General features: G+C 48.3%; 1 protein-coding gene across 1 annotated transcript in view; it reads left to right on the top strand.

Moving 5' to 3' along the window:
- The window catches only part of LOC120035102 (actin filament-associated protein 1-like 1), a 32,685-nt gene that overhangs the window by 5,762 nt on the left and 14,423 nt on the right, over window positions 1-12,500 (top strand). Inside the window, exons 4-7 of the mRNA XM_038981882.1 lie at window positions 1,933-2,170; window positions 2,707-2,927; window positions 3,112-3,291; window positions 3,558-3,638. Of these exons, the coding sequence (XP_038837810.1) occupies window positions 1,933-2,170; window positions 2,707-2,927; window positions 3,112-3,291; window positions 3,558-3,638 (720 nt within the window). The remainder of the gene's footprint in view (window positions 1-1,932; window positions 2,171-2,706; window positions 2,928-3,111; window positions 3,292-3,557; window positions 3,639-12,500) is intronic.

Raw genomic sequence — 12,500 nt, forward strand, 5'->3', positions numbered from 1 at the left:
GTCCCCCCATAGTGTTAAATGTCCCCCATAGTGTTAGATGGTCCCCCCATAGTGTTATATGATCCCCCATAGTGTTATTTGCCCCCCATAGTGTTAGATGATCCCCTATAGTGTTATATGATCCCCCATAGTGTTATATGTCCCCCATAGTGTTAGATGATCCCCATATATTGTTAGATGATCCCCCATAGTGTTAGATGATCCTCCATAGTGTTAGATGATCCCCCATAGTGTTAAATGTCCCCCATAGTGTTAGATGATCCCCATATATTGTTAGATGATCCCCCATAGTGTTAGATGGTCCCCCCATAGTGTTAGATGATCCTCCATAGTGTTAGATGATCCCCCCATAGTGTTAGATGGTCCCCCATAGTGTTAGATGATCCTCCATAGTGTTAGATGATCCCCCCGTAGTGTTAGATGGTCCCCCATAGTGTTAGATGATCCCCCATAGTGTTAGATGGTCCCCCATAGTGTTAGATGATCCCCATATATTGTTAGATGATCCCCCATAGTGTTATATGTCCCCCATAGTGTTAGATGATCCCCATATATTGTTAGATGATCCCCCATAGTGTTAGATGATCCCCCATAGTGTTAGATGGTCCCCCCATAGTGTTAGATGGTCCCCCCATAGTGTTATATGTCCCCCATAGTGTTAGATGATCCCCATATATTGTTAGATGATCCCCCATAGTGTTAGATGATCCCCCATAGTGTTAGATGATCCCCCCATAGTGTTAGATGGTCCCCCCATAGTGTTAGATGATCCTCCATATTGTTAAATGTCCCCCATAGTGTTAGATGGTCCCCCCATAGTGTTAGAAGATCTCCCATAGTGTTAGATGATCCCCCATAGTGTTAGATGATCCCCCATAGTGTTAGATGATCCCCCATAGTGTTAAATGTCCCCCATAGTGTTAGATGATCCCCATATATTGTTAGATGATCCCCCATAGTGTTAGATGGTCCCCCCATAGTGTTATATGATCCCCCATAGTGTTAGATGATCCCCCGTAGTGTTAGATGACCCCCCCGTAGTGTTAGATGATCCCCCATAGTGTTAGATGGTCCCCCATAGTGTTAAATGTTCCCCATAGTGTTAGATGATCCCCCATAGTGTTAGATGGTCCCCCCATAGTGTTAGATGATCCCCCATAGTGTTAGATGGTCCCCCCATAGTGTTAGATGATCCCCCATAGTGTTAGATGACCCCCCCCCATAGTGTTAGATGATCCCCCATAGTGTTAGATGGTCCCCCATAGTGTTAAATGTCCCCCATAGTGTTATATGATCCCCCATAGTGTTAGATGATCCCCCATAGTGTTAGATGATCCCCCCATAGTGTTAGATGATCCCCCATAGTGTTAGATGGTCCCCCCATAGTGTTAGATGATCCCCCATAGTGTTAGATGGTCCCCCCATAGTGTTAGATGATCCCCCATAGTGTTAGATGGTCCCCCATAGTGTTAAATGTCCCCCATAGTGTTATATGATCCCCCATAGTGTTAGATGATCCCCCATAGTGTTAGATGGTCCCCCCATAGTGTTAGATGGTCCCCCCATAGTGTTAGATGATCCCCCATAGTGTTAGATGATCCCCCATAGTGCTTTCAGAGCTCATGCATCATTCTAAGGTGTGGTGGAGTGTTTCCTGTCTAGTCCCATTCTATTTCCAAGTGACCTAGCTTTGCACAGTGTGTGTGTGTTGTGTGTGTTGTGTGTGTACGTTCATGCGTGTGTGTGTGGTGTGTGTGTGTACGTTCATGCGTGTGTGTGTGTGTGGTGTGTGTGTGTACGTTCATGCGTGTGTGTGTGTGTGATTCATCTAGAAACATTGCAAACAAACTGTTGTTTTTCATGCGTGGTTACATGTGCATTGGTATGTAATATGTAATATAAGTGCAGTACCTGTGTTTACCTATCCTATAGAGCAGTCCAGACTCCTTTCCCCCCCGCTCATCAGAGACCCCTCCGCCCCTGCCCACCACCCCCCCTCCTGAGGCTTACTATGAAGAGGCAGTTCCTCTCAGCCCTGGCAAGCAGCCAGAGTACATCACCACCCGCGGGAGCTCCAGCCCTCCTGATTCCATAGAGGATGGTTACTATGAGGATGCAGACAACAACTCTCCTTCTACCTGCATCAACGGACGACAACGCAAAAACTCCTGTGAGTCAAATGTAGTAGAAAACATATCCTACAGTACCACAACGAGACCAGATACACAGCTTCTGGCCCTTTCCAGGGTGACATTGACATTTTGTTATTTGTAATTAACATGTGCAAATGTGTGTGTGTGTGTGTGTGTGTATCTTTTCTACAATCAAGAGAGAAGTGTGTTAACATTTCACTCCTAAAGACATTTTTAAGAATTTGTATTCCTTAACACAGACAACTGTAGTATCTTCTGATTGGTCTCAGTCTAACTGTAGTTTCTTCTGATTGGTCTCAGTCTAACTGTAGTTTCTTCTGATTGGTCTCAGTCTAACTGTAGCTTCTTCTGATTGGTCTCAGTTTAACTGTAGTTTCTTCTGATTGGTCTCAGTCTAACTGTAGTTTCTTCTGATTGGTCTCAGTCTAACTGTAGTTTCTTCTGATTGGTCTCAGTTTAACTGTAGTTTCTTCTGATTGGTCTCAGTTTAACTGGAGTTTCTTCTGATTGGTCTCAGTCTAACTGTAGTTTATTGGTCTTTCCCTCTCCCCAGACAATGACTCTGATGCTCTGAGTAGTTCCTATGAGTCGTATGAGGAAGATGAAGAGGAAAGGGGAGCAGGGCCAGGGTCCAGGCTGACTCACCACTGGCCTAGTGATGAGAGCTCCATGCTCCCTGTCAGAGACTGTATGATATGTGCCTTCCTGCTGCGAAAGAAACGCTTCGGACAGTGGGCCAAGCAACTGACTGTCATACGGGACAACAGGCTACAGGTATACACACATGTAGACACACACACACACACACACACACACACACACACACACACACACACACACACACACACACACACACACACACACACACACACACACACACACACACACACACACACACACACACACACACACACACACACACACACACAATCCTTAACCCCTGCGTTCTCTCCTCCAGTGCTATAAGAGCTCTAAGGACGTGTCCCCGTATGTTGACCTGCCCCTGCCCATGTGCACTGTGGTCTACGCCCCTAAAGAGGGACGCAGGAAGAGACATGAGCTGAGGTTCTCTCCCCCCAGTGGAGAGGCTCTGGTCCTGGCTGTGCAGAGCAGGGAGCAGGCACACAGGTGGCTCAGGGTGAGGACAACACACACACACACACACACACACACACACACACACACACACACACACACACACACACACACACACACACACACACACACACACACACACACATATATAATACACACACCTGTCACACACACACTTTTCCTTTCCCTTTCCACATCCATGTGTGTGTGTGTGTGTGTGTGTGTGTGTGTGTGTGTGTGTGTGTGTGTGTGTGTGTGTGTGTGTGTGTGTGTGTGTGTGTGTGTGTGTGTGTGTGTGTGTGTTCTCAGGTGGTCCGTAAAGTGAGTCAGGGAAAAGGACCAGAAGAGTCCACTTCTCCCATGATGCCCAGAAAGACTGAGCTGGACAAGGTGTGTGTTACACTAGAGTCAGTGTGTGTTACACTAGAGTAAGTGTGTGTTTGTGTGTAGAAACCCAATAGAATGGTCGTTTTTCAACTCATTCCCTATTGAAGAAACAGTGGGATATGGGTCATGTTGCATTTCCTAAGGCTTCCACTAGATGTCAACAGTCTATAGAACCTTGTTTGATGCTCGAATGAGATGGGAATGAGTCAGAGGTCTGGCAGAATGCTTTGAGCTCGTGACGCTCGTTCACATGAGAGCGAGCTCTGTTCCATTTGCTTTTCTGAAGACAAAGGAATTCTCCGGTTGGAACATTATTGAAGATTTATGTTAAAAACATCCTAAAGATTGATTCTATACATCGTTTGACATGTTTCTACGGACTGTAACGTAACTTTTTGACATTTCGTCTGCTCCTAGTGAACGCGCTTCATGACTTTGGATCTGTTTACAAAACGCGCTAACAAAAGTAGCTATTTGGACATAAATTATGGACATTATCGAACAAAACAAACATTTATTGTGGAACTGGGATTCCTGGGAGTGCATTCTGATGAAGATCATCAAAGGTAAGTGAATATTTATCATGTTATTTCTGACTTCCCGTTGACTGCACAATATGGCGGATATCTTTTTGGCTGGTTTGGGTTCTGAGCGCCGTACTCAGATTATTGCATGGTTTGCTTTTTCCGTAAAGCTTTTTTGAAATCTGACACAGCGGTTGCATTAAGGAGAAGTGGATCTAAAACTCCATGTATTACACTTGTATCTTTGATCAACGTTTATTATGATTATTTCTGGAAATTGATGTGGCTCGCTGCAAAATCACCGGATGTTTTTGGAACTACTGAACATAACGCGCCAAAGTATACTGAGATTTTTCTATATAAATATGAACTTTACCGAACAAAACATACATGTATTGTGTAACATGAAGTCCTATGAGTGTGATCTGATGAAGATCATCAAAGGTTAGTGATTAATTTTATCTCTATTTCTGCTTTTTGTGACTCCTGTCTGTAGCTGGAAAAATGGATGTGTTTTTCTGTGACTTGGCGGTGGCCTAACATAATCGTTTGTGGTGCTTTCGCTGTAAAGCCTTTTTGAAATCGGACACTGTGGTGGGATTAACAACAAGACTACCTTTAAAATGGTATAAAATACTTGTATGTTTGAGGAATTTTAATTATGAGATTTCTGTTGTTTGAATTTGGCGCCCTGCACTTTCACTGGCTGTTGTCATATCAATTCCGTTAGCAGGATCTCAGCAATAAGAAGCTTTTAACAGAACAACAGAATAATAACAGAACAACAGTGCGTAGAGAACAACAGTGCGTCGCCAGTGCACCTCCACAGTCCAGTACGTCCTGTGCCTCTTCCCCGCACTCGCCCTGAGGTGTGTGTCATCAGCCAGGTGCCACCTGTACCGGTCCCACGCATCAGGCCTCCAGTGCACCTCCACAGTCCAGTACGTCCTGTGCCTCTTCCCCGCACTCGCCCTGAGGTGTGTGTCATCAGCCAGGTGCCACCTGTACCGGTCCCACGCATCAGGCCTCCAGTGCACCTCCACAGTCCAGTACGTCCTGTGCCTCTTCCCCGCACTCGCCCTGAGGTGTGTGTCATCAGCCAGGTGCCACCTGTACCGGTCCCACGCATCAGGCCTCCAGTGCACCTCCACAGTCCAGTACGTCCTGTGCCTCTTCCCCGCACTCGCCCTGAGGTGTGTGTCATCAGCCAGGTGCCACCTGTACCGGTCCCACGCATCAGGCCTCCAGTGCACCTCCACAGTCCAGTACGTCCTGTGCCTCTTCCCCGCACTCGCCCTGAGGTGTGTGCCATCAGCCAGGTGCCACCTGTACCGGTCCCACGCATCAGGCCTCCAGTGCACCTCCACAGTCCAGTACGTCCTGTGCCTCTTCCCCGCACTCGCCCTGAGGTGTGTGTCATCAGCCAGGTGCCACCTGTACCGGTCCCACGCATCAGGCCTCCAGTGCGCCTCCACAGTCCAGTACATCCTGTGCCTCTTCCCCGCACTCGCCCTAAGGTGCGTGTCATCAGCCCGGTGCCACCTGTACCGGTCCCACGCATCAGGCCTCCAGCGACGGTCTGCAGTCCGGAGTCTCCAGCGACGGGCGGCGGTCCAGAGCCTCCAGCGACGGTCGGCAATCCAGAGCCTTCAGCGGGGGTTCTCAGTCCAGAGCCTCCTGCGACGATCTACGGTCCGGTTCCTCCGGCGATGATCCACGGTCCGGTGCCTCCAGCGACGACCCACGGTCCGGAGCATCCGGCGACAATCCCCGCATCAGAGCTGCCATGGAGGATGAAGTATCTGCGAGCGGAGTGGGTACTTCGCCCCGCACCGGAGCCGCCCCCGACGTCCTGTGTCATTCATCGTAGATGCCAACTTGGACCCTCCCCTATTGAGTCAGGTTTTGCGGTCGGAGTCCGCACCTTTGGGGGGGGGGGGTACTGTCACGCCCTGACCATAGAGAGCTGTTTATTCTCTATGTTGGTTGGGGCGTGATAGTGACTAGGGTGGGTCATCTAGGTGATTAATGGTTTATGTTGGCCTGGTATGCTTCCCAATCAGAGACAACTGTTTATCGTTGTCTCTGATTGGGGATCATATTTAGGCAGCCATTTCCCCTTTGTGTTTTGTGGGATCTTGTCTACAGCTAGTTGCCTGTGTGCACACCAGTAGCTTCACATTTCGTTTGTGCTTTTGTTATTTTGTTTGGTGAGTTTCTATTAATTACAAGATGTGGAACTCTACGCCCGCTGCGCCTTGGTCCATTCATTACGATGAACGTGACAAGAACAACAGAATAATAACTGAACAACAGAATAATAGTAGACCAACATAATTATTACAGATCAACCGAATAATAGTAGATCAACAGAATAATAGAAGAACATAAGAATAATAACAGAACAACGGAATAATAGAAGAACAACATAATAAGAACAGAACAACATAATATTAACAGAACAACAGAATAATAGAACAACAGAATAATAACAGAACAACAGAATAATCGCAGAACAACAGAATAATAACAGAACAACAGAATAATAACAGAACAACAGAATAATAACATAACAGAATAATAACAGAACAAGAGAATAATAACAGAACTGTCAGGACCCGGTGCGAGAAACAGTCACTAATAATCGTCAGAACCCAGAAGATGAGGCAGACACAGCAGTACTAGAGATGGTGGTTTAATTAAAGAACAAAATCTTCAGGCAAAGAAACTAAATCCACAATGTCCAAAAATAAAGCCAAGAGGCACAAAATGGAAATCCTCCAAAATACAAAAGAAACTCCACAAAGTGGTAAAAAAACAGCAGGGAAAAACAAACCTCAAAAGACTACTCAAATAATACACAAGAACTAAACCAGAGAACCTCTGGAAAATCCAACAAGAGAAATATCTGAATAAAACAAGGCTTGGGCTGGGGCTGGGTGCTAACTTACAAACACTGAGCAAGGAACTGAGGAACACACAGGGTTTAAATACTAACAAGGGAATGACCTACAGGTGCAAACAATAATAGAGCAAGAAAAACAAAAGGTACAAAAAGGTGCAATGGGGACATCTAGTGACCAAAACCCGAACAGTCTTGGCCAAAACCTGACAGAATCCCCCTCCTAGGAACGGCTCCTGACGTTCCTACCAGCCTTCTCAGGGTGGAGGGTCCTGAACTGACGAATGAGGTCAGGGTCCAGTATGTCCTTGGCAGGAACCCAGGAGCGCTCCTCGGGACCGTAGCCTTCCCAGTCCACCAGATACTGCCAGGACCGATGCACCCGGCGGGAATCCAGTATCCGGTGGACGGTATAAGCCGACTGGCCACCGATGACACGGGGCGGAGGGGGAGGTCTGCCTGCCGGGATAAGGGGAGAAAAAACAACAGGTTTTAATAAAGAAATGTGAAATGTTGGATTGATCTTAAGGGATCTGGGTAAGTGCAGGCGAAAAGTAACGGGATTGACTCTCCTGGCAATCTTAAAGGGACCGATGAACCTCTGGGACAGCTTGCGAGACTCCACCCGTAGTGGTAAGTTCTTAGTTGAGAGCCATACTCTCTGGCCGGGGTACAGGGTAGGACCGGGACGGCGACGTCTGTTGGCTTGTCGTTGGTACTGCTGAGAGGAACGCAGAAGATTAAGACGTGCCTTCTTCCACGTAAGCCGACAGCGTCTGATGAACCTCGAGGCTGAAGGCACTCTGACTTCTGCCTCCTGGTCCGGGAACAATAGAGGCGCATAGCCAAACTGACACTCATGCGGGGATATACCAGTGGAGGAGGAGCACAAGGTGTTGTGCGCGTACTCGGCCCAAACAATGAAGGATGACCATGTGGACGGGTTGTTGGAAACCATGCATCTGAGGGTGGTTTCCAGCTCCTGATTCATCCTCTCAGTTTGGCCATTGGACTCCGGATGGTACCCTGAAGATAAACTGGCCGTGGCCCCTATGAGTTGGCAGAAGGCCTTCCAAAACCTTGAGGCGAACTGGGGACCTCTGTCGGAAACCATATCTTGCGGAATCCCAAAGACTCGGAACACATGGTTAATCACCAACTCAGCTGTTTCCTTGGCAGAAGGTAATTTGGTCAAGGGAACAAACCTGGCCGCCTTAGAAAACCTGTCGATGATGACTAGGATCGTAGTATTACCATGGGACGGAGGAAGGCCAGTAATAAAGTCCAACGAGATATGGGACCAGGGTCGGTGGGGAATAGATAGAGGGTGAAGGAGTCCTTGAGGGCGGAGGTGAGAAGATTTGCCCTGGCAGCACACGGAACAGGCCTTGACGAAAGTGGCAACGTCTTCTTTTATGGTGGGCCACCAGAACTTACGCTGGATGAACTCCAAGGTGCGACCTACGCCCGGGTGACAGGTGAGGCGAGAGGAGTGCCCCCACAGAAGGACTTGGGACCTTGCTGCCTTGGGAACAAACAACCGATTAGCAGGACCTCCTCCAGGGCCCGGTTCGATGGCTTGAGCTTGTTTCACGGTATCCTCCACTTGCCACGAGATCGGAGCCACGAGCTTAGCGGCCGGAAGGACAGTCATGTCAGTATCTTCTCGAATGGCAGGAGAGTAGATTCGTGACAAGGCGTCCGGTTTGAGATTCTTCGACCCGGGTCTATAGGTGAGGATAAACTGAAATCGGCTGAAGAAAAGAGACCATCGAGCTTGTCTGGAGTTCAACCGCTTCGCCTGCTGGATATACTCCAGATTTTTGTGGTCCGTAAGCACTTGAAACGGTTGAGAAGCCCCCTCGAGCCAGTGTCTCCATTCCTTCAATGCCATCTTAACCGCTAGGAGTTCACGATCCCCCACATCGGAATTCCTCTCGGCCGGGGTAAGCCGGTGAGAGAAGAAGGCGCAAGGATGAAGCTTCTTGTCTTCACCCCTCTGAGACAGGACAGCTCCAACCCCAACCTCTGATGCGTCTACCTCCACCACAAAAGGTTCATCCGCCGTTGGTAGTGTCAGGATGGGAGCAGAGAGGATGCGCTGCTTGAGTCCTTGGAAGGCCGTCTCAGCTTCTCTTCCCCACAGAAACCTTGTGTTGCCACCCTTGGTTACAGCTGAGAGAGGGGCTGCCACCGAGCTGAAGTTCTTGATGAACTTGCGGTAAAAGTTGGTGAAGCCCAGGAAACGCTGAACTTCCTTAATGGACTTGGGGGTGGGCCAATCCGCTACCGCCCCTACCTTCTTGGGGTCCATCTGGACTCGACCGGGTTCCACTATAAATCCCAGGAATTGTACTCGAGAGGAATGGAATTCACACTTTTCCGGCTTAACGTACAAATGGCTGTCTAGGAGGCGTTTGAGCACTTGTCTGACATGCTTAGTGTGTTCTTGAAGGGAGCTCGAAAAGATGAGGATGTCATCCAAGTAAACAAACACAAAGATGTTAAGCATATCCCTAAGCACATTGTTTATGAGCGCTTGGAACACAGCCGGAGCGTTGGTCAGGCCGAAGGGCATCACCGAGTATTCGTAGTGACCAGTAGGCGTGTTGAAAGCGGTCTTCCACTCGTCCCCGGGTTTGATCCGCACAAGATGGTATGCGTTCCGCAGGTCAAGCTTAGTGAAGACAACTGCTTCCTGGAGCAGCTCAAAGGCTGTGGCCATAAGGGGTAGCGGGTAGCGGTTACGGACGGTTATGGCATTGAGTCCCCGGTAGTCGATGCAAGGTCGTAATCCACCGTCTTTCTTGGCCACAAAGAAAAACCCTGCTCCCGCCGGCGAGGTAGATGGACGCATGAGGCCTGCTGCCAGAGCGTCCTTGATGTAGGTATCCATAGCAGCTCGTTCGGGAGGAGAAAGGGAAAAGATCCGACCCCTGGGAGGGCAGGTCCCCGGAAACAGGTCGATGGTGCAATCGTAAGGTCTATGGGGTGGTAGTTTGGTGGCCCTCTGTTTGCTAAATACCAGTTTGAGGTCATGGTAACACTCGGGAACTCGGGACAGGTCGATGGATTCTAGAGACTCGGAAGGGGAACTCGGGGAACTCGGGAAGATACAAGTGGCTTGGCACGTAGGACCCCACTGCTTGATAGTGCCCACAGACCAGTCGATGTGAGGGTTATGGCTGTGAAGCCAGGGATAACCAAGGACGAGAGGGAACTCGGAACAGGAGATCAGATGAAAGTTCATCACTTCCTGGTGTTGGGAAACTGAAAGTCGCAAGGGGGTAGTGGCACGAGTAACAAGTCCAGATCCCAAAGGGCTTCTATCCAACGTAGTAACCCTTATGGGGTCACTCAGAGGTTCAGAAGGAACGCCATTCTCTTTCGCCCAGACCCCATCCATGAAGTTACCTGCGGCTCCAGAGTCTACCAAGGCTTGAAGAGAAAACTCGTGGTCGTCCCAGGAAAGGGTAACTGGAATGAGCAGGCGGGAGTTGGATGGATGGGAGGAGGTTATGTTTCCCGTTACAGTCCTCCCAGGCCTGCACGGGAGAGTGCGTTTCCCTGGAGCCCGGGACACGTGGAGCGGAAATGGCCCGGTTTGCCGCAATATAGACAGCATCGCTCCCTCATCCGGCGGTCTCTCTCAGCCTGGGAGATGCGTCCAACCTGCATGGGTTCTGGTGGAGCCAGCGAGGATAAAGGTGGAGACTCGGAGCTGGAACCGATAGGAGCTAGGGTGAGCGGTCTACGGTTGAGTTCTCTCTCTCTCAGACGCTGGTCTATGCGTGAAGCCAACTTGATCAGGGACTCGAGGTTGTCCGGTGGTTCCCGAGTGGCCAGTTCATCTTGGATGGTGTCAGAAAGACCCTTCAAAAAACACACTGTGAGCGCCTCGTCGTTCCAGCCACTTGCTGCTGCCACAGTGCGGAACTGGATGGCATAGTCCGTCACGCTGCGCCGACCTTGGCGGAGAGTCAGGAGCTGTTTGGCTGAGTCAGGGCCGTTGGTAGGACCTTGAAACACTCGCTTGAATTCTTCAGCAAAGGTAGAGTAGCTGGCACAGCAGGGACTTTGGGCATCCCACACAGCAGTAGCCCAGGCTAGGGCTTTTTCCGACAGCAGGGTGATGATATATGCTATCTTGGACCGGTCGGTGGGAAACGACGATGGTTGCAGCTCAAAGGAGAGAGAACATTGGGTGAAAAACCCCTTACAAACACTCGGATCCCCTGAGAACCGTTGGGGAGGCGGCAGACGAGGTTCAGCCAGGGGGTTAACTGCCAGGGGCACTTGAATCGGATGAACTGGAGCAGAAGCGGTTGCCGGGGAAAGTTGATCCGAAATCTGCTTTATGGAAGTCAGCATCTCTGACAGAAGTTGAGAATGTCTAGCCATTAAGGCCTCTTGCTGAACCAGAGCAGCTTCGTGGCGTTGGACAGTCCCCTCGTGGTGGGACAGCATGAAAAAAAAATCCTGGGTACTGGCTGCCTCTGGGTTCATTATAATGGCTCAGTGTTTCTGTCAGGACCCGGTGCGAGAAACAGTCACTAATAATCGTCAGAACCCAGAAGATGAGGCAGACACAGCAGTACTAGAGATGGTGGTTTAATTAAAGAACAAAATCTTCAGGCAAAGAAACTAAATCCACAATGTCCAAAAATAAAGCCAAGAGGCACAAAATGGAAATCCTCCAAAATACAAAAGAAACTCCACAAAGTGGTAAAAAAACAGCAGGGAAAAACAAACCTCAAAAGACTACTCAAATAATACACAAGAACTAAACCAGAGAACCTCTGGAAAATCCAACAAGAGAAATATCTGAATAAAACAAGGCTTGGGCTGGGGCTGGGTGCTAACTTACAAACACTGAGCAAGGAACTGAGGAACACACAGGGTTTAAATACTAACAAGGGAATGACCTACAGGTGCAAACAATAATAGAGCAAGAAAAACAAAAGGTACAAAAAGGTGCAATGGGGACATCTAGTGACCAAAACCCGAACAGTCTTGGCCAAAACCTGACAAGAACAACAGAATAATAACAGAACAAGAGAATAATAACAGAACAACAGAATAATAACAGAACAACAGAATAATAACAGAACAACAGAATAATAACAGAACAACAGAATAATAACAGAACAACAGAATAATAACAGAACAACAGAATAATAGCAGAACAACAGAATAATAACAGAACAACAGAATAATAACAGAACAACAGAATAATAACAGAACAAGAGAATAATAACAGAACAACAGAATAATAACAGAACAACAGAATAATAACAGAACAACAGAATAATAACAGAACAACAGAATAATAACAGAACAACAGAATAATAACAGAACAACAGAATAATAACAGAACAACAGAATAATAACAGAACAAGAGAATAATAACAGAACAACAGAATAATAACAGAACAAGAG

The sequence above is a fragment of the Salvelinus namaycush genome, chromosome 42 (assembly GCF_016432855.1).
Source record: "Salvelinus namaycush isolate Seneca chromosome 42, SaNama_1.0, whole genome shotgun sequence".
NCBI classification, from domain to species: Eukaryota; Metazoa; Chordata; class Actinopteri; order Salmoniformes; family Salmonidae; genus Salvelinus; species Salvelinus namaycush.